The sequence below is a fragment of the Hippichthys cyanospilos genome, chromosome 12, assembly GCF_059441005.1.
Source record: "Hippichthys cyanospilos isolate Australia breed blue-spotted pipefish chromosome 12, RoL_Hcya_1.0, whole genome shotgun sequence".
NCBI lineage: Eukaryota > Metazoa > Chordata > Actinopteri > Syngnathiformes > Syngnathidae > Hippichthys > Hippichthys cyanospilos.
The window spans coordinates 495,095-514,984 of NC_142380.1; the positions used below are offsets into that span (position 1 = coordinate 495,095).

Consider the following 19,890-nt stretch of genomic DNA (forward strand, 5'->3'; position numbering starts at 1 on the left):
GCGTTGATCTCCGCCGGCGGCTTTGATGCCATCTGATTGTTAGAGTGGTCGGGGAAAAAAAAAGCGAAATCCTGCACTGACTCGACCGACGTTTGCCTGCCGGCCGTGTTTACGTAGTAATCTGGGCCGCCGCGGGAAACAGATTACGTTTGTCAATGGCACGGGGAGCCAAATAACGAGAGAGGAAATTAGGCGGCGCCCGATGAAGAGTTAGGAAGACGCTCGACAATGGATCAAAATTTGCGGGCCCCGTGACGGCGCGGGTCACAATAACAATTGATGCTGACAGTTAATCTTCTCTGTTAATGCGCGTGTCACGGCCGGCTGATCGGCGCGTCTGGAGAGTTACGAGCTCATTCATTTGCAGAAACAAAAAGCGCCATCGGTGAATACCGAAAAGGATATGAAGGCGGCTTCTTTTTTTCTTTTTTCTTTTTGCTTTTGTTTTGACGCCTCAGCTGCCTCCTCTGCGTTTCTCGTCTTGCAGGCTGGGTGGAGCAGGAGACGTACTATTAACATTCACCAGACGTCAGCGTCAAAGCCAAAGAGTGAATGAGTGAGCGAGTGAGCGGCTGTGTTTGTCTCTCCGTGGCAATATTTGCATGGATCGGATGACAACTACGATTAGAATGTAAAATGATCAGATGCTAATAATCACCTCTGATTACAGGCTTTTGATTATGTTTGTACAAATTCTCAAAGCCTTGGATACACTGGGAATCATCAATGTATGGGGGTCTGTTTGACTGGGGATTGCTTGCCAAATAAAACAAATGACACATAAACTGCCTCATTCCTTTTACGTATGAAAATGTGTTTGTAATGGGACGAGCTAGTGGACGGGGAAGTCATTTGGCTGTTGACGTCAAGTGCCTGTTGCGGCTAATGGCGGCTTGTGTTAACTGAGCTTGTTATTTTCGATAAAAGAAGCGGGCATACTGAACCAACGTCCGAGTCCGTCCTTGTTCGCACTCAGGAATGGTACCAAAAGGGAGAGGATGATGTAAAAGCGGTGATGCCTCCAGCTGATTCAACTAAAAGTACAGCGGTTAGAGAACACGGAAATGTATTCCGTATGACTCGTTTATTAATTGTGGTCTTTCGGCATAGACACTACACACAAGCATAAACTTGGTCAAACACGAAAGCTGCTCGACCTCCGGGTTTCTTTCCTTCTTTCTGCACATCCACCCTTCCTTTAGTAATATCCTTGTCACTCTCCGCACTTTATTTATCCATGTCTCATTTCATTTTTTCATACGTTTTCACCTTCCAACTCTGTTCTTCCTTCCGTCGTCCTCCTCCTCTCCAAACTGCATTCATCATAACTTCCTCCCTCCCAGCATTTCTCCTTCTGTCCTTCCTCCTACTCTATTTTTCCCTTACCCCCTTTTCTTCCCTTTCAACAATTTTCCTTCCCTTCCAACATCCTTGTGTCCTTTCTTTTGTTCATTTTTTCCTTTTTTTGCTTTAGTGATGGACAGCAGGAAAGGAGCAGAATGTTATTTTTTCCCTTTTTTTTAAAAAAGTGGCATACCAACGAGAGAAAAAAATATTGATACTACGGGAATATATTTGTTTTATTTATTTTTAGATTTTGTGGTTCTGGGAAAACATTTGAAGGGTTTTAAGAAAAAATATAATTTTATGAGGCATTCTCATCTAATCAATCATACATTTCTAAACTACAACTTTAGTACAAGCCAATTTCTTGAAACCTTAAAAATTCAACGTTTTTGTACTGTACCACAAAAAAATGTTAAAGTGCATTGTAATAGTCGTGCTTTATTTCACTTTATATCCAGTGGGCGCCATATTACAAAGTAAAAATTGTTATTATTGTTATTATTACTAGCCCGGTTTATGATGTAAAAAGTGAAGAGGCTGAAAAACAACCGTTCGAACAGAACCGCAACGATAATCACAACAAATAACGTCACGTCCTCGCTTTGCGTCACTTCCGTTTAGCGTACATCAAACATGGCGCTGCTACTAAGGTCAGTACGTTTGCAATACACGATTTTGGTGCTCGGTTGAGTTTTATCGATGTTTTTGTCCGTAGCAAAAGGGCCGGAAGACATGTTAGTAGCATAGCGTCGTTATAGTGGAGTTGGAGTGTTCTGACGTGCTCGTCGTCTTAATCCAGGGGAGAAATTACCCCGACTTTACAGCTAGCGGGCTACCGCCAACAACGTTAGCGTTTTATCAAAGTGTGAATTGTTGCTTGTACAAGTATCGACGATGTTTTCTGATTGAGTATCTTGGTTGTTTTGTGCCATCGCGCGTGGGCTATCTGCTTGTAGTTGTTGACGTTAAGAGTTAATTTTGTGTTTACTTCCGAGCGGTTCGTCCTTGAGTGAACTCATCCAGCTAGCCTCACCTGCCAAGACGGACGCTTGGACACGATTCCGCTTTGATTTAATAAACGCGCAAAAACTGTACTTGGACGAAGGTGGATCAAGTAGGCTTGCGCTTGTTGATTGATTCCAAAAGAGGTGAAGGGCGGTGTGGACTTTGGAACCACAGAAGGGAGGCAGCAATTGTGGAAAGAAAGAAACAAGGATGGTATGGCAAAAGGTGACTAAGCATGTAAGATGGAAGGAAGTATGCCATTTTACACGGGTTGCAAAAACGATAGAAGCAAGGATGGTGAAACATGACTTTTGATGTATGGAAGGAGAAAAGGTGATAAGAAAAAAGTGCGAGTGACTGTACTTTGGACACCGCTGATTAGTTATTTATCTCTTGAGCACGCAGATCAGACGTTCATACAGGTCATATTCAGATATCACGTGACAGGTTATGTGCCGTTAGCTGTTGTTTAGCAGAACAACATTAAATTGAATAGCAATCGTTTGAAGAGTTCTAACCATCGAAATCTTGCCCGTGAAGACACAGGAAGCTTTCCATTTTCATTTAATGCTTTCCGTTTTAGTTCCATTTCTTGCAGTCCCTCTGTTCTTAAAAGCGGTTTCACCCATGAAATTGAACAGCAATCACAGTTGCTCTAAAAACACTCATCGAAAAGGCTCAAAAAGCAACGGCCGCGCATACCGACCAAAGTCTGCCGTTTTGTTTCCTGCTCACTATTTTAAAGTGTGATTGTAACACTTGTCTCTTGTCTCCAGGTCATTGGCCCGTCAAGGGTTGTGCGTTCCCAAAAGGCAGTGTAGCGTCCACTATGCCAGGCAGTATGTAAACACTCAAGCAAATGCATGTGCGACATCCAATAAAGGATATCAATGGCTGTAATGCATTTTCTGGCTACAGTGTTGCTCCAATGGGAACCACCGCCAAGGAGGAGATGAACAAGTTTTGGGCCAAAAATAACAGATTGAACCGACCTATGTCACCTCACATCACCATTTACAAGTATGTCAATTTCGAGTTGAGCGATAAATAGAATTACTTTGATTGATTTGTCTTTTTGAAAATGGTAAATGAGCTAAATGGAGGTTTTTTTTCAACTGGGAGAATACTGGATGGGGTGTTTACAAAAAGTCTTTGCAATGGTTAATTGATTGTGGTATTTAAGCTAGTTATGCAATGTCTTTTGTTGGGTTTAACCAATATGTGAGGGCACTTTTTATTAATCTAATGTCTACGGTAAAAAAAAAAATAAAAGCCTCAATTCCATTCATTAAGTACTTTTTTAAAGAGAGAAATGTGGTTGTCTTTAAAATGACCTTTTTTTTAACCAGGGTCTCGCTCTGCATTTTGGCCAAATTTACCGGTACTGTGCCGAGATGGGCTTCATTGACCGTAGTGCCAAACAGTCGATTAAAAGCTCACTCAAATCCCCTTTTGAGTCACAGCTGAATGGTGCACGGTCCAAATATTTATTCGTTGCGTCTTTTTTTTTTTTTTTTTTTTTGAAGATACAGCGGTTTTAAAAGTGCTACCGTCTGTTTCATCGAAAGCGGTATTAACCTTTTTTGTGCTGATTTTCTCCCAGATGGTCTGTCCCCATGATGATGTCCATCACACACAGAGGAACCGGAGTGGGCCTCAGTGGAGGTAGCGCATTGTTTTTGCTTCATTCTCTTCTCGCGGTATCTCTCAGAGTTCGAGTCGAGCTTTTTTACCCTCATTCTCAACGTTCGACTTATAACCGCCGTAACTCAAAACAGGTCAATTGTTTCCACGTATGTGATTGAATGACATTCATTTGAATGTGAAATGAGTAATATGTCATTTACAATGCTTAAAATGATTATATGATTCGATATAGTATGCATCCATTTGACAGCACTTGCACACCAAATCGGGAGGAGAGGAGAGCTTATTTTCCATGACAGGAAGGGATGATGACTTTTAAACAAATGAATATTCAGCTGTGTCAAAAAATAAAGCATTGAAACTTCAAAACGTTTTTACTCTTGCGACATTAGTTTCGTTTCCGCCCCCCATAACCGCGACAGTATGTTACTCAATACACGATGTAGAAATGCCTCTAAAAGTAGCGGAATTTTGTCATTTTAGTAACGCGCGGTGTGTCTTTTAATTGGACAGGGGTAGACTTATACTCACATTTTTGTAAAATTCACCCAAATTGAAGTTAAAAAAAAAAGGGGGGGGGGTCGATGTGTACTTTGAGAAATACGGAATTGCTTAAAAAATAAAAAAATTAATACCACTCCCAAATTGACGTAAAAAGTTCAACCCCTCGAGCGCCTCCCAGCTGCCTTGGCTATCGATCGCCACTGCAAGCGCGGTCAAAATAATTTTTCTTGGATTTGTTTGCATGCGGAACCACGCCGCTGACTAAAACGGCGTGTGGTTGCGCACCAAGGGCAGTAGGGCGTTGATTTCTTTTGATTTGCATGCTGATGGAATCTGGAAAAGGTCACCCGGCTCATCTGCCAATTGGAGAGACAAATTCGCTCTCCGAGCGCTCGTCTGGCCATCAAAGCGCAAACACGCACAAAATAGCCTTTGATGAAAACATCTGAAGTCTGTTCCTTCAACGAGAATGACATCGGAGCGTCGCGGATTGATTTTGTGACGCCTTTCCCTTTTGGTTTTTCCACCTAATACCAAAAAAAAGTCCAACTCTTAGATCAGATAGTCTGTAATAAAGCCCTAACTTTTTTTCTCATTAATGCCTTCGTTATTTTTGAACAAATACTTTTGAAAAATAAGATATTTTTACTTATTCACTACCTTATACAACTAAAATTATGGCATCATAAATCTTACGACAACAAATCTTGAATGAAATCTGAAGAAAAAGACTTGGATTTTTAGTTTGTTCCTTTAGAAACGTAGCTGCGATCTTCCATTAACCTCCCAAGTGTGCTGGAGCCTATCCCAGCTGTCTTTGGGCAATAGGTGGGGTACACCCGAAAGTAGTTGGCACCCAACGGCGGGGCCCGCGTCCACAAACAACCATTCGCACTCGCAAACGCACCTAAAGGCAATGTGGGGTGTTCAAAATAGAACCTATCCTGCGCCGGCGATATATATTTTCCTTGAAAATCATACTGTCGTCCTGGACTATCGCGTCCTTTTATTCCTTCGGGAAATCCAATTTGAAAAATATGAGCGCTCTGCATGCGTTTGCTTTAGTTTTCTTTCCAATGTGTCCCCAGCGCGCCTACTGCAAAAGAAAAAAAATCTATTTGACATATTGACACAAGCGCTGTATTTTTTCTGCATAGATCTCGCCAAGAAGAATATCACAGCGTGACATGTATCGATTTGTGGCTCATTTCCTTGCTCAATGACTTGTTTATACAGCACACGATTGTATCAGGATCAATAAAGCGTCGGCCTAATTCCTCCTCGCAGCCATTTCCGCCTTCGCCGCCGCCGCTCTGCTTTTGCCCGGAAGTTACCCGCACTACCTGGACCTGGTCCACTCGCTGTCCGCCGGCCCCTTCCTCATCGGCCTGGCCAAGGTGGGCCTGGCCTTCCCCGTGTCCTACCACACCTTCAACGGGATCCGCCATTTGGTAGGTGGAGGCTCTGCTTACTCTTTCTAGGTCCCAGCCCTATTGAAAAGGGGCAGGACTTCATTTGTCCCCTTGAACAGTTTACACACATTGCTCCGTTTCGACAACGTGACTAAATGTTTTCGGAAACGTTAGGGCGGTTTCAAAAAGGATCGGATAAGTCTTCGCCGTCATTTGACGGAGGCCAACGTCTCCCGACATTTCATCGCACGCGTATTCCAAACCTAAATTCTGAATGCCTGAGGAATAAATGAATCGACAAATACCGAAATACTTAACAGAATGAAGTTATCCCCTTTGAAATTCTACCCGTAACTCGAACGCGGCAGGCGAGAACAATTTTCAAAGTTAGGTGTGAGATCCGTGCACGCGTTTTCTATAGCTGATACAGAGCTGCGCCCTTGCATAATTGAGCCCGCGTCGGCCTCATTCAAAAGGGGAAATATTGTGGAGTTGTCAAGTCATTTATCAAATGCAGTGAAACCTGGAGATACGTGGCTTCTCCGCAGGCTTTTTTTCTCCGTGTTACGAAAATGACTCGGCATGTAAAAGAAGCAAAACAAATGCTGAAATCTCAAAATCCCAATTTGATTTCAACGCAACATGAGATTCTCCTGCTCGTTCATATGCTTGCCTGAGGAGGGGGGCGGGGAGAAGGAAAGAAAGAAAGAAAAGGCTATCTTTGTATCATGAAGTTGTATTTTTCCAGACACTCGTCTATCCCTCCACACATTTGTATCTCTCTCTTAATAGTGAAAAAGGCAGACGCTTTGATCAATTGCTCTTGTGACGCACCCAAAGCTTGAATGGCGCGCTGAGTGTTTTTGTTGAATTCTTATTAAAATGGCGCGCTATCTTCCAGCGCGGCAGAGTAGCCGCACGAGGCGGATAACGCCTCGTTTCAATAAAAGCATCCGCACTGGAGCAAAATGGGGGTACTGCAAATTTGCCCTCTATTTTTACCAGTCGGTTTGATCTTTTGTGTGTCCGTGGCTCGGACTCTTTTCTGTGAATACCTCAATATCTGTAAGGCAGTTTGCTTTCTGTTTTACCCATATTTTCACTCGACTGTACTTTGAACGTGTCGCATTTCAAATACACTGTCCGACGGCTGATTTTGAACAAAATCGGCTTGTCGATTACATCTTCCTAGGAAATCATTTAAAAATACAGATAGCTGTTTTGGAAACGTTCCACTATATCAACAGGCAAATTATTTGGCCGTAAAGAACCAACACGCTTTGCTCATTGACAAACAACAATGACATTGTCAGGGAAAAAACCCAAAACGTTTCCCCTGTGGTATTTTTTGGACTTCTCGTTTTGCTCGGAAATAACCCGCATCGACTTCCACGGAGGTCATGAAAATGAACGCTGTTGTGTGTTGTGTGCGCCTCTCCGTTTTGTCGTATGTACACTACACACAATCTGGACAAAAGACAAAAACAATAAAATAGTCAATGTCACTTTTTACCTTTCCTCTCTTTTCACCTTCTTCTCTTCACAGTCACAGCACAAAAAAACTAACTAAATAAAAAAAAGCAAACTGTGTTTTCAGCTGCACGTGATCCAACTGGACTTTGGAGCTTGTATGATGAAAACATTCTCACCATGCTCAACTGTCTTTTTGTTCTCCCTCTCTGTCACTCCTTTTTCTTCTCTTTTTCTTTTGTCATGTAAGTGGTGGGATCTGGGCAAAGGCTTCAAAATTCCCCAGGTGTACCGCAGCGGCTACGCCGTGATCGGCCTGTCCGTCGTCGCCGCCATCGCCGCCGCCGCTCTCCTCTGAGCCCGCTCTGCCCGGGCCCAGTGCACTGTGGGAATTTTGCTTTTGTGTATATGTTATGATTCCAAAAATAAAGACGTCTCCATGTATATGTTGTGTGTAAAAAAGAAAACAACTGCGTTGTCACTTTTTTACTTAACCACGCGACTTTTCTTGCGTAGGTGAATGTCTGAGCTCTGTATTTGTCCGATTTAGGCCATTTTCAACACGCGGAGTGAGTAGCAGTATTTTGGGGACACAAGCCTGATTTGCTGAGAACGGATCACGGTATATTTTTTCTTATTTTATCTTTCGTTTCTTAAACCTTTGGCGGTTTCAGTTCCAAATTGAAAATTTTCCGGGGATTTTTTTGTAAAATTTTAGGACCTCACATGTTTGTATCTTAAAAACGAATATTTTCATGTTATATTTATTTTTACTCTTATTATTACAAATGTAAAAATAGTCCTTTTAAAAGCCAAGCTTTGAAAGAGTAAAAATATCTTTGGTATTTCCCCAAACGGCTCTGCGACCAGCGATTTGAAAGAGTGGAGTCCAACCACTATTTAGTTTTTGGCCGCAAAAACAGGAGCAAATTTTACTGCGGCGTTTCTTCCAATTACCGTCACGCAGTTTTGAGCCTCCTTGTGATCCCATTTATGGGAGGTGAGCTGTTTAGAAAAATGTTAAATGTGCTTTCATAAAAGCTGCAGATAGCCTCACTTAACCTTTTCAAATGTCTCCTCTTACATAAGGTGTCCTTTTTTTGCTCTCTGACGTTAGCGTCTTTAATTACTTTTCCTAAACGCCGGGTGTGCGCATGTGCGTGAGGCGGACGGCCATTGAGATTTTAGCTTGCGCGGGCCGCGTCTGATGCAGAATGGGAGCTTGAGAGTTGTTTGTTTTTTTTTTTAGGGTTAGGTGTAAGTGAAGCGGTGCGTGTTAGCCGGTCGGCCGTGTGGCCGGCCGCTCTCGCTCTCTCGCTCTCTCGCTCTCCCGCTCTCCCGCTCTCCCGCCCCGGGCCGGGTGGCGGCTCGCATAAGGACTCGCTCCCGTTCTTTGCTTTGCTGCGCCGCCTTGACTGAGAAGCACGCGCTCAAACGCCGTTGGGGATTTGGAGAAAGCAATAGAAATGCAGCGGTTTGCGGGCTTATATAAATATCACATAACCCTAATAGTTTTTTTTCTTCTACACTTGGCCACGAACCCTTTCGGCGCCGATCGTTGCGCAAAAAGGCGACCCCGAGAGCACCGGCCCTTTTTAAGCATCTGCACCCGTCTTTCCGGGCGGACAGAATATCCTGTGCTATGTCTGCGTAAACATGGCCGGTATCGTATGAAAGATTTGTTTCTTAATTAGAAAATAAATGTATGCTTCTACCTTATTTCCTTCTTTAGTAAGCACTGCTTGAAAAAGGGTCATTTGAGTGACCCCAAACCATTTTGGTTGAAATAAGGAAAAAACGGGCTTTGTGAAACAGCAATGACTTTTATGATATTTTTTTTCCTTTCATCTATGAACAAAAACAATGAAATTGTGTTTTTGACGGCAAAGTAACAACTTGCATATGTGCGCGCGCGCAAACACGCCAAGGGCAGTGAGTTAGCTCGAGTGGTTGGCACGTTGACTGGAGACGTCATAACTTGTACATGATGACTCCTTTTGACTAATATTCCTGCGCGTGAACAATGACGGCCTCGGACGGTAGTTCAGTCTGCTCGCTTCTTTTTTAAAATAATGCCGTAACAACCTCAGCTTACACCAGCTGCTGTTAGCTGCGGCAGGCACTGGCTTTACTTCCCTCGGAAGCGCCATCATCCACAGTATGTCTTCAACATACTTTTGCCTGATTGCGAGCTGATTGAAGCTGATTGCGTGCATTTTGCCCCCCCAGCATGAGCAACATTGGCGTCAAACCATAACAGTTCATCATTACGCCCATCAATTGGCTTACTATCAAGTGAAGCGTTTGTCAAGGAAGTCAGCAAGATGAGAATTCTTGTCCATGGCACTGAAAAAGTCAAGGTACGAAATGTTCTATTATCTTAAAGGAACCACGTTTTGGTCCGATTTTGAATTTGTCGGGAACGCATCCTTTCTTATGAGTCTTGAAACTTTTCTGACAGACAATTGTACTGAACGTTTCAGGACTGTCGCAGTACCAACTCGGTTGTATGAAGAAATCTGATATGAGACTGTCCCCGAAGGCAACACCGGACAGAATTAGGATGTGCTTTGCGAGACAACCTCAGACTGTCGTGGAAGGCAACGCCTGACAGAAAGACAGAACAATCACTTGTTTGAGGAGAGCCCATTTCAGGCTGTCACCCAAGGCTGCGCCGAGCTTGATTTACTTTGATTGATTGATGATTGATAGCTAGGTAGCGAAAGCAACGCTTGAACTAAAGCTCTGAGACTTTTTGCGCACTTGTCAGATTACATCTGTTATTTTAGACCGTTCCCGAAGTGTTTCTGGAAGGAAACGTGAACACATTTCTCTGATGAGTTTATTGTGCGGTAATACAGTTAAAAGATAGATTACTTACGTTAATACGGTGGACCCCCGCCATAATTAATCCGTTCCGGAGTTGGGACGGCAAGGAGAAATCGTCGTATGGCGGCCAATAGAAACCGACGCTTCTTAGCTAATGCGTATAAAAGCACAGGTGAAAACATAAACCTAAAACCGCAAAGCGAGAAAAATGCCACAAAGGGGATGAAGAAACTTAGCATTCCCATTCGTAACGTGAAAAAAAACCTGCGTGGCTCATTTTTCCTGCGGACTTTGACCTATCATGAAAAGGAAAAGACGGATTGACTCGTAGATTTGAGTGAATAATTTAAGACAAATCTCTCCCCAAACCTCAGAGCAGGTAGAAAGACGTTATCTTGTGAGTGTTATTTGTTTTCCGCAGGCTATAGTTTCCAATCTTGTGTCGGTTTAGATGTGTTGCTGGTCCAGAAACACGCGCGCGCGCACACGCACGCGTGCGCGCAGGCAGCCGCGGAGCCAGTTAGCTTCTAGCAAATTGCTTTATCTGCGCGGTGGCGGCTGGCCTGTCGGCTCACATTTTGGACACGGCAGCTTGAAGAAAAAAAAGCTCCTGCAATACGCAATTAATGTACAATAATTACACAGCGACTGGCAGCGTGTGTTGTCCTTAGTGTTTTTTTGATTGTGTTACTTAAGGCCGCAGCAAGCTCTCCTCCCACTTACTGCTGCCTTTATTGTTGCCAAGTCAACGTAATGAAGGCGCAACGTTGACGTTTTGCCTTCCAGGAGCACGAAACGCAAAGCAAACTCGATTTCAAATTGATTGGAAATAATACCCATTAAGGCATGTTTGTCACACAAACACGGAATTATATTTGGTCTTTTTGTGATGTGCTTCAAATTACCGTACAGCGGTAGAAGCCTTAAAGGGCTACAAAATAGTTTTTTTCAATAAGTCAAAAGTCCACTTAAATCATTCAACGCCGACGATGCATTTTTACGTCTCAAACTCAATTTTATGAATCCAGACATTCAATTATATTTACTTCTTTTTTTTCTAGTGTTTGGCAAAAAAAAAAAGAGTACAGTTAGATATAATAATTGATCACTATTACTTTAGTACTTACTCGTTCAATGCCAAAGGGATATTTATAATTTTTTAAGAGTCCAGACATTCAATTTAATTCATTTATTTGTATCATTTATATTTATATTGTTTATATATATATTTTTTTCAAGCGGTAGTTTAGAGTGTCTAAAAATGACTGGTACCAATCACTTACTAAAGAAATCGAGTACTCTAACGCTTAGTTAGTAGTTAGAGTTAAGTAAGTTACTACAGTACTTGAATATCTAAAATAGTACTTAACTGCCCAAAATAATAGATTCCTTAGCGCCACTCTTTTGTAAAATAAATCAATCATTACATACATAAAAAAAAAAGCTAATCTAAGGTAGACTGTTTATTTTTGTTTGCAAATGCGCCCGCCAGGCAGCCACTCGCACGCAATGAATCCGCCTCTTCAGCACCCCCTGTCAGCCGGCGCCGGCAACGCTCTGACTCTAGGTTGTGGTCCTGATGCTGAGGGATGCAGGAGGAGGGGATGGAGTGGGCGGAGTATAAACCCCCCGTTTACACTGCCAATGGTGCCTGAGTCTCTGTGGCGCAATGGAATAGCGCGCTGGACTTCTAATCCAGAGGCTCCGGGTTCGAGTCCCGGCAGAGATGATCGTGTGCGTGGCATTTTTGAAAACGTTACGGGGGGGAAAAGAAGACCCAGCGCCCATTTCTATTTATAGCTTTAGCGGACGGGAGCCGTCCACGGGCGAGGAGGCTTTGTGTGAGACGTGACTGCTTTTCTTTTCAAGATTTACGCCCGATGAGAATTTCTCCAAGGAAAGGTTACGCTCGCTTTAATATGCTAATTTGTGATTTATTAAAAGCCACTCCGGTGCGGCGTTCACACTTCAGCCTTTGTGTGTGTTCGTGCGCGCGTGTTGCCCGTCATAAGTGCGCGCCATTCCTATCTCCCCAACCCCCATTTGAACATAAAGCAGGGGTCGGTCCTCGGGGGCCGCTGTCCTGCATGTTTTCCAGGTTTCTTTTCCTGACGCCTCCTGATTCAAACGATCGGCTCATCGGCAGAAACCTGATAACGATCCTGATCATTCGAATCGGGTGCGTCAGGAAAAGAAACCTGGATAACATGCAGGACAGCGGCCCCCGACGACCGACTTGGGACACCCCTGACATTAAGGCTACTGTAGGTCGGTAGCCAACGCCGGCGGCCAAATGCGCTTTACTTTGAAATATCGTTTTTTTTTTGGGGGTGTTTTGCTTTTCTTAAACCCGGTTTAGTGCAGTTCCAGCCAGTGCTTGTTGCAGCTAACGGCAGCTGGCGTTACGGCATCATTTTCCAATTCAAGAAGCGAGCGGGCTGAACCGCCGTCCGAGTTGGTCCCAGTTCGCACGCCGGAGTATTTTCCAACGGAGAGGATCGTGTCAAAGTGACCATGTCTCCGGCCGATCGGAGGTATGGAGCCGCGCGCACCGGTTAGAGAAGACGGAAAGGTGTTCTGCTCGGCGGGTTTATTCATCGCCGTCTTTGGCGAATAGAAACGATCCCAAACTTGGCGTAACGCCGATCGCGCGTAACTTTATGGCAACTCCAGCTGCGTCGCGAGGAAAAGGAAAACCAACTGCCTGGGGCGCATTCAGTGTTCCGCTGGCGAGGCGTTCGCTGACCGCTCGTAATGTGGGAAACACACTTCACCAGCAACAAATGTAGAATTTACAGATATGTAGAATTTAGAAAGATGAAATTTCTTTTGCTATTTTTGACATTGTTGCCAAACTTGTAGGGCGTCCTTATACATAAAAAAAAAAACAGAATTCGGCCCCCAAATTAAGGGTGCGTCCCATATAGAGGTGCGTCCTATATTTGGGGACCTATGCTGATTTTGTTTTTGTTTTGTTTCCTCTTTTTTTTATTTGATGTTGTATTTGTCTTTGTAATGTGTATGTGTCTGTGAATAATTGTGTTTTTTTGCCATTTTACCAAGGTATGCTGTTGTTTTGTCTTGTTTGCGATTGTTTTGTTTTGCTTTTTTGTTGGAGATTTGATTTTGCCGTTGTATTTCATCTTGTAATGTGCTTGATTTTGGGGGGATTATTGTCTATTTTTTGTTCAAGATTTTTGACTTGTGTTTTTTTTCATCTTTTGCAGTGTTTGTTTTATGATGATTAATTTTGTGTAATGTTTTTTGTAATGCATTTTTGCCTTTTCTTTCTGACGATTTTTCTGATCTTTTTTTTTTAACCTGTGTGAGTTTTCTCGTTCGGTATAATGTTTTTATTTCTTTATTTTTGATTTTTTTTTTCTTCTTGTAATTTGCACTCGTGTGCCACCGGAAATTCCCAGACGCAAAATTCAACTGAAGGAAAATGCACTTGAATGTGACTTTTACGTAAGGCGTTTTTATGACGAACGCTTGGAGTTTTTTGGTCATCGCTTGAGGCTACAGCCGTCCGTGTCGAACTCAACCGCGTCACGTCACACACGTCCACATGCGCACACACTTAATCCGCCACTAAAACTAATCCTTAATCCTCTCTGGCAAGTCGAACAAGCCACCACGCCACCCTCCATCCTCGTTCCCAAACGGGACGGACGACATGCAAATTCAGCATTTAGTGCCCGCGAATGCTTGGGAAGCGCGACGCCACTTCCCCAGGGGAGAACGTCGATGAGTCTTCTTTCCATTTATGGTGATGATTATTATCATCCACGCGTTGGTTTTCCGTAGCCACGTATTGTCACCGGGGCCGCAGGCTCGCCGGTGCCTATCCCAGCTGCTTCCGGGCGGTAGGCGGGGGTCATCCTCAACTGGTTGCCAGCCAATCGCAGGGCACACAGGAACGGTCCGCGCAGCCAATCCCACCTAAGGCGGTCGGAGGGGGGGGGGGGTTGCCGCTTTCAAATATAAAGCGCACGAAAGGTTTGAACTCCAAACTAAAATATGGGTGCCAAAATAATGGTGGGAGGCCTCAGGTTGGGTTTTCAATTGCGCCTACTTCATTGATACATGCATGGTTTATGACGCTGCGGACGCACACAAACAATCCGCCTTCCTTTTGCTTCCCTTGGCTTTGGCCCGGCCCGCTCTGTTCCCGTTGTGGGCCAAATGCTATTAAAATCCCCTCCCTCCCTCCCTCTCCCTCCCGCCCTCCCTCCTCTTCTCGCTCGTCCCTCCCTCCCTCCCTCCCTCCCTCCCTCTCCATCCAGCCCAGACCGTGTTTGCTGCAGTGAGCGGCAGCCGTGTGCAGAGAAGCGCGTGAAAAGGGCTTACCAAAAGAACAACAACACTCAAGAAGGAGGTAAAAGAGAAGAAGAAGGGGCAGGCAAAAGAAGAGCGGAGTAGGAGAAGAAGACGGCTAAAAAGAGGGAGAAAGCCAGCCAGCCAGCCGGCCAGCAGCGGACCTAAGTGGAGACAGCGGGAGGTGGAACGTTAACGGTGCGTGTGCACACTTGCTAGACTATTTTTCCTTTTTCTGGGCGCGGGATAGCGGGGGCACCTGTCACGCGTCTGCGGGAATGCACGCGCGCGCGTGCACGGGGAGCGCGGTCCCCTCAACGGTGCGCGCGCGCGCTAATCTGTTATGCGAGATGATCATCATCAACATAATCCCTTTGTTTTCTTCCGTGTGTTGTTTGCTTGCAAAAGGCTCGCAATTTTTGCCCGAAAGTGCCTTCATCATCATTCCGGTGCGTTGTTATGGTCGGCCATTATTGTTATGACGTGCAGAAGTGCGTTGCAATAATCGAGCAGTCCTCACCGCAACCCCCCCCAACCCCCAACCCCGCCGGTTCCCCGCCCTAACCGTCCGCCCGTCCCGCAGGCGACGCTCCCTTCCCTTCCCTTCGCTTCGCTCGGCTCGGCTCGGCTCGGCTCGGCGACGAGGAGCGTGCGTGCGCTCTGCTATTTTCGGACGCGCGCGCGAACAGCGTCCTGTTGTGTGTGACAGGTGCACCTGCGTGCTGCTTTTCCGTCAAATGAGTTAGCCAGCGTCACTTCTGACGACTTGGAAACACGCGTGCCCCGCTTTTCGCTTTTCGCTGCACGATTCACACTTGCTTTCTACGCCGCTTTAGGGTGTGACTGATGTTTTTTTTTTCTTTCTTTTTTTGAAGTTGGTGCCTTTCGCTCCACGTGATGCTCAGATGCCACTCCGTGGATGCCGTCCCGCGAATTAAGCCCTTTTCAGCGCTTGCTTTGATGCCCCCCCCCCCCACCCAATCACTCACTAGACGTTTTTGCATGGCTCACTCTTAGCTGTGATTGGCAGTCCAGGCTCCCAACTTTCCAACAGCTCCTACGGGTGTGAAAGTCAAGACCCGAGGGCCAGATCCGGCCGCCGCGCTAATTTATGTGGCCCGCCAAATGACTCCAAGTTTCTGGCTAAAGTGCAAAGTTTTCCAGCGGTCTTTTATCATTTGTATGTTGTCGGTGCCCCTTTTTTAAAATCGGTCTCTGATTTGGACTCTTTTTGAGCCAAGCGTTATGGGAAAAGGAACCCTCTAGAACAGGGCTTGGGCAGGCCCGTGTCCTGCACCTTTTCCAGTTTTCTCTCCCCACTTGAAAGCATTAGCTCATCGCCAAGCTCTGCTGGAGCTTGAAAATAATCCTAATCATTTGAATCAGGTGTGTTTGAGAGAAAAAGGGGAAAACACGCAGGACACCGAGGCCCGGAATTGCCCACCCCTGCTCTAGAGGGCCCATATATTTAGCCTTTTCACTCGTCTTTATATAAGTATGTCTCAATATGGGCGTGCGTCTATCATATGAAAGATGGACTTCCATTCCTTACTGTAAATGGCGTGTCAGTAATATCTGTGTTGGAAGGGTGCAAACACTGCCTTCCAGTGGTCACAGTTGGCACTGCAGTGCGGCTTATATTAGGTAAGCCAAGGTTAGTCAAGGGTGACGCAAACCCTCCATATAAAAACCTATTTGATGAAAATTGAATGATTGTACGATTTATCTTGCGTCTTTTTGGCAGCCATCTTACTCCAAATGACCGCCTAGTCCAGTGTTTCTCAACTAAAACATTTCCCCACTCGCCATACCGACCATAAACAAGATGATCTCTAAAAATTGTATAGGGATACCTAAAACTGTATCGTTTTCAGGAAAACACCAAATAAGCCAACTTTCCATCATTTTTAAACACTTTTTGACAGCATTTATACAGGTTAAAGGCGAGTCTAAATGGGGAAATAGATAAACAAATAACCTAGCGCATCAAAGTGCTATTTGAGAAGCACGGGCTCGGTCCAAGGCAGGCAGGGCTCAGCGGCGAGCCTTTTCGGCCGCGCCGTTTGCCTCTTTGCGCCGCGTCCGTGAGCCTCGCTCCCCCGATGCCTTCAAGGCCTTTTGACAGCGCGCTCGCTTTTCTTTAGTGTTCACCGCAGGCCAGGGCGTAGGGATGACAACGGTCAGATGCCGGCTTGCCCGTACTTGGAAGTGGTTGCTTAGCAGCCTAGCAGGAAGTAGCCTGGAGGCTTTTCCAACCGGTTAGCCTTTGGCGATGTTCTCTCCGCAGGTCAACTCCAGTTCTGCTTTTTCTTGTTCTTGTTTTCCCGCACGCGTCTCTGCTTTTATTGTTTTGGGGCGACACGATTCCGATATCTCTCAAGGCCGAAGACGGCTTTTTCACACGTGGACAACTTGCAATCGCCAGTGCGCGCCGATCCCTTTTCGGCCGCGCGGATGGTCATCCTAGCTGGGGCTGACCCATTTTTCAGCGCGCGCTCGGCTATTGGCGCTCTTCCACCGCACGGCAGATCCGCGCTTTTCCCACTGCGCGGCTCGCTATTGATGCCGCGCGTTTCTCACTTGCCGTTACTTGGCCGATGCTATTTTCCACCGCACGCTTCACCATTGAGCATTTTCCACCGCAATGCTCGCTCTATCGATGCTTTCCAGTGCGACCAGCGACTTTTGAACGCTCACCCGCCCTGTGGTGAAGGCGCGCAATTAGCAGCAGGTCATGTAGAACAAGCTGTATTCTAACTAAAGGCGGATGCTCAGGCTCCAAATGGGTGTTTTGCAGGCTTTTACTGAGGCTTTTCGCCTGGGAGGTGGATATGGTGGCCAAAATGCCTTTTTGATTAAGAGTACGCGTCACTCAAAGGGATGCTCAACTTATTTGTTTGCCCGGAATTGATTTGACGTACGATGAATACCTTTTGAAATGCATTTTGCCTCTTGCTGTCCATTGAAAATGACATCACATGTAATCAGAGCTCACGTAAGAACCAATCATGACTGAGCTCGCGAACGTCACGTGACCGAAGCCAGAACGCAGGCGAGGCCGTACTTCATGTCATTTGCAAGTGGAAATGTTTGTTCTTTAAAGCTATTAATTGTGGATGGAAGATCATTCAAAATCACCTTTTTATAATATGAGAAAAATATGAATGTTTTGAGTAAAACAATCTGAAGAGCAAAATGCCAGATTTAATCGTGAAGTGAGTGAAGATCGTGAAGTGAGCTTTTTTTAGGGATTTATTTTTGCCACGCGAGAGTTATTTCCTAAAATAGAATCTATTTCTTGTTATAAGCCCTTTTTACTTTCTTGAAATCTAGCAAATGAAATATATCAACGTTTTACTGCCCGAAATGGCTAATAAGTCAGGTTTCCCTTTAAGTAAAAACAAAGTCATTGAAACAACCGCTTGAAAAAAAAGGGTCTCCTTTGCGCAGCTGGCGACGGATGCGTTTCCAGCGCAGCTCGCCCCTCCAGCGCTTGGCCACTCCCTATTGACCCTGTTCCTCTGAAGAAACAACAAGCAGAAATATCCGCGCTAACGTTAGCGTACCCAGTGGCCATGCCTCAGCCGCTTGTAATAAATCTTGCTTCAGTGTCTTATTCCAACCGTTTTTTTTTTCTCCAAGCGGTAAGGTAAACTAACGCACTTGTGGTTCACCAGCGTTGTTTCGCTCTCAGTCAGCCCCGCCCCCCCGGAACCCCGCATTTGCTCTCCTCCTCCCCGCTCATTAGCGGCAATATGCCCCCCCCCCCCTTAAATCCTCACTCCCTTCCTGGAGCGCGTTACGACACAAGCCGATCGATGCACGCGCCGGGCGCTTTATTGATGGGGGAAAAGGCAAGGGGACGGTAGGAAAGCAATAACCGCCCTGACGTTTTTCTGCAGGTAACCTCCGTCCAGACCCCGCCCCTCGCCTCGTCCTGCGAACTCCCCCCTCCCCCCGCCCCGCCCTCCGGTCGGAAGATTTCCAAGCGATCGAGCATGGCTCCGTTATGGATTGTCGGCGTAACGACGCTGCTCTCTGCGGTCTGCGGCGACGTCGTCTTTGGTGAGTAGCCCCCCCCGGACCCCGACCCCTGCCGGGGCGGGATCTGGCCTCCGCATCCCGCTTTTTCTCTTGCTCCGCCTCTTATCTCGTTGAGGCTTTTCGTGGCTTTGCTGTATTAAAACAAGGGGAGCGCTGGAGTGGAACTAACCACGTGGGACACTCCTAACACCCCCAGTTGAGCCCACCACATATGAGGCATGTGTGTGTCCATGGAAACACACGCAGGGACCTTTGGCCTCCTTTTTATCATTGGCTTTTGCTCGACGTTAGACCGTAATTCCCCAAATACAAGACGCGCTTTATTTTGTTTTCTTGACAAAGATGATTGGCAAAGGTACGGGTGCGTCCCGCAAAAGGTAACTTAAAGATGACTGTAATTCCCGAATATAAGACGCACCCTTTCCCCCAAAAATCAAGGCCAAAAGTATGGGCGCCACTTCTAAACGGGAACTTAAAAACGACTGCAATTCCCTGATAGAAGACGCACCTTTTCCCCCAAAAGTGAAGGCCAAAAGTATGGGCGCCACTTCTAAACGGGAACTCGCGTTTGTATTTGGGGAAGTCTTGTCATCTCATCGCTTAGCGCGCCTTGCTAAAGTGCGGTTAAGCTCCGTACCCGAGCGAGCGGAAGAAAACGTCATCGTGACAACGCTGCGGTATGCTTGGCATGCTTTTGGCCGTTTGAAAGCCGAGGCCAAATCATCCAGCGAATTGATGGTTATGCGTGCGCGCAGTGCTCGCAGTGCTCGCGGTTCGGTTCGGTTCGGTACCCGCGCGCCGCGGGCTAGCGCAACTCCGTACCGGCTCGTTTTGGGGCAATATTTTATCGGAGATCTGGTCGCGGTAGTAAAATGGCACGTTTCCCTTTGGCCACGTTTCCATTATTTAATATGCTTCACTTTGGGATTGTAAGTATTGTTATGAGGTTTGGACAAAATATCACATGGTATGCTTCCCAATTAGCCGAACTGCTTTATGTACCGCGGCGCAGATTTTTGACAGCTCATTCCTGGGCTAGTCCTCATCTAGTCATGGGGGGTTTCTTTGTCAAATATGTAGTTGCTGATATACTATTGAAATGGAACATAATTGACAAGTAAACCCTTGTACATTCAGGTACCGTGTTTGAACCGTAGGTGTTGATTGAAAGTAAACTCATATTTTTTGACTCTACTTTGTTAAAATGATCCACGCAATTTTTGAGTTGCTGTATTTCCATTGTAATGGGGCCCTAAAAGAAAAAAGAACTGGTGGCAAACGCTTGCTTGCTCCGGTTTATTTGAGAAGAATTGAA

General features: G+C 45.6%; 3 protein-coding genes and 1 non-coding gene across 6 annotated transcripts in view; all 4 read left to right on the forward strand.

The window, feature by feature from the left end:
* atp1a2a (ATPase Na+/K+ transporting subunit alpha 2a) overlaps positions 1 to 769 on the forward strand; it is a 29,076-nt gene extending 28,307 nt beyond the window's left edge. Inside the window, exon 24 of the mRNA XM_088428918.1 lies at positions 488 to 769. Within this exon, the coding sequence (XP_088285044.1) occupies positions 488 to 516 (29 nt within the window). The 3' untranslated portion in view covers positions 517 to 769. The remainder of the gene's footprint in view (positions 1 to 487) is intronic.
* A 1,170-nt stretch (positions 770 to 1,939) lies between these two features.
* Positions 1,940 to 7,829, forward strand: sdhc (succinate dehydrogenase complex, subunit C, integral membrane protein). Of its 2 annotated transcripts, none has more exons than XM_088430434.1 (6): positions 1,940 to 1,997; positions 3,129 to 3,191; positions 3,271 to 3,372; positions 3,956 to 4,017; positions 5,791 to 5,954; positions 7,636 to 7,829. In XM_088430434.1, the coding sequence occupies exons 1-6, from the start codon at positions 1,981 to 1,983 to the stop codon at positions 7,741 to 7,743; spliced, it is 516 nt and encodes a 171-aa protein (XP_088286560.1). In that variant the 5' UTR covers positions 1,940 to 1,980; the 3' UTR covers positions 7,744 to 7,829. The 2 variants fall into 2 exon arrangements, with proteins under 2 accessions (XP_088286560.1, XP_088286561.1); XM_088430435.1 differs by lacking the exon at positions 1,940 to 1,997 and adding an exon at positions 2,138 to 2,577.
* A 4,040-nt stretch (positions 7,830 to 11,869) lies between these two features.
* On the forward strand, positions 11,870 to 11,943 carry trnar-ucu (transfer RNA arginine (anticodon UCU)). The gene has a single exon. It is a non-coding gene; the product is annotated as a tRNA-Arg (tRNA).
* A 2,559-nt stretch (positions 11,944 to 14,502) lies between these two features.
* Positions 14,503 to 19,890, forward strand: part of cadm3 (cell adhesion molecule 3) — a 67,454-nt gene continuing 62,066 nt past the window's right edge. For both annotated transcript variants that reach the window (XM_088428673.1, XM_088428674.1), the window contains exons 1-2: positions 14,503 to 14,729; positions 18,434 to 18,596. In XM_088428673.1, coding sequence (XP_088284799.1) covers positions 18,530 to 18,596 — 67 coding nt within the window. In that variant the 5' untranslated portion in view covers positions 14,503 to 14,729; positions 18,434 to 18,529. The remainder of the gene's footprint in view (positions 14,730 to 18,433; positions 18,597 to 19,890) is intronic.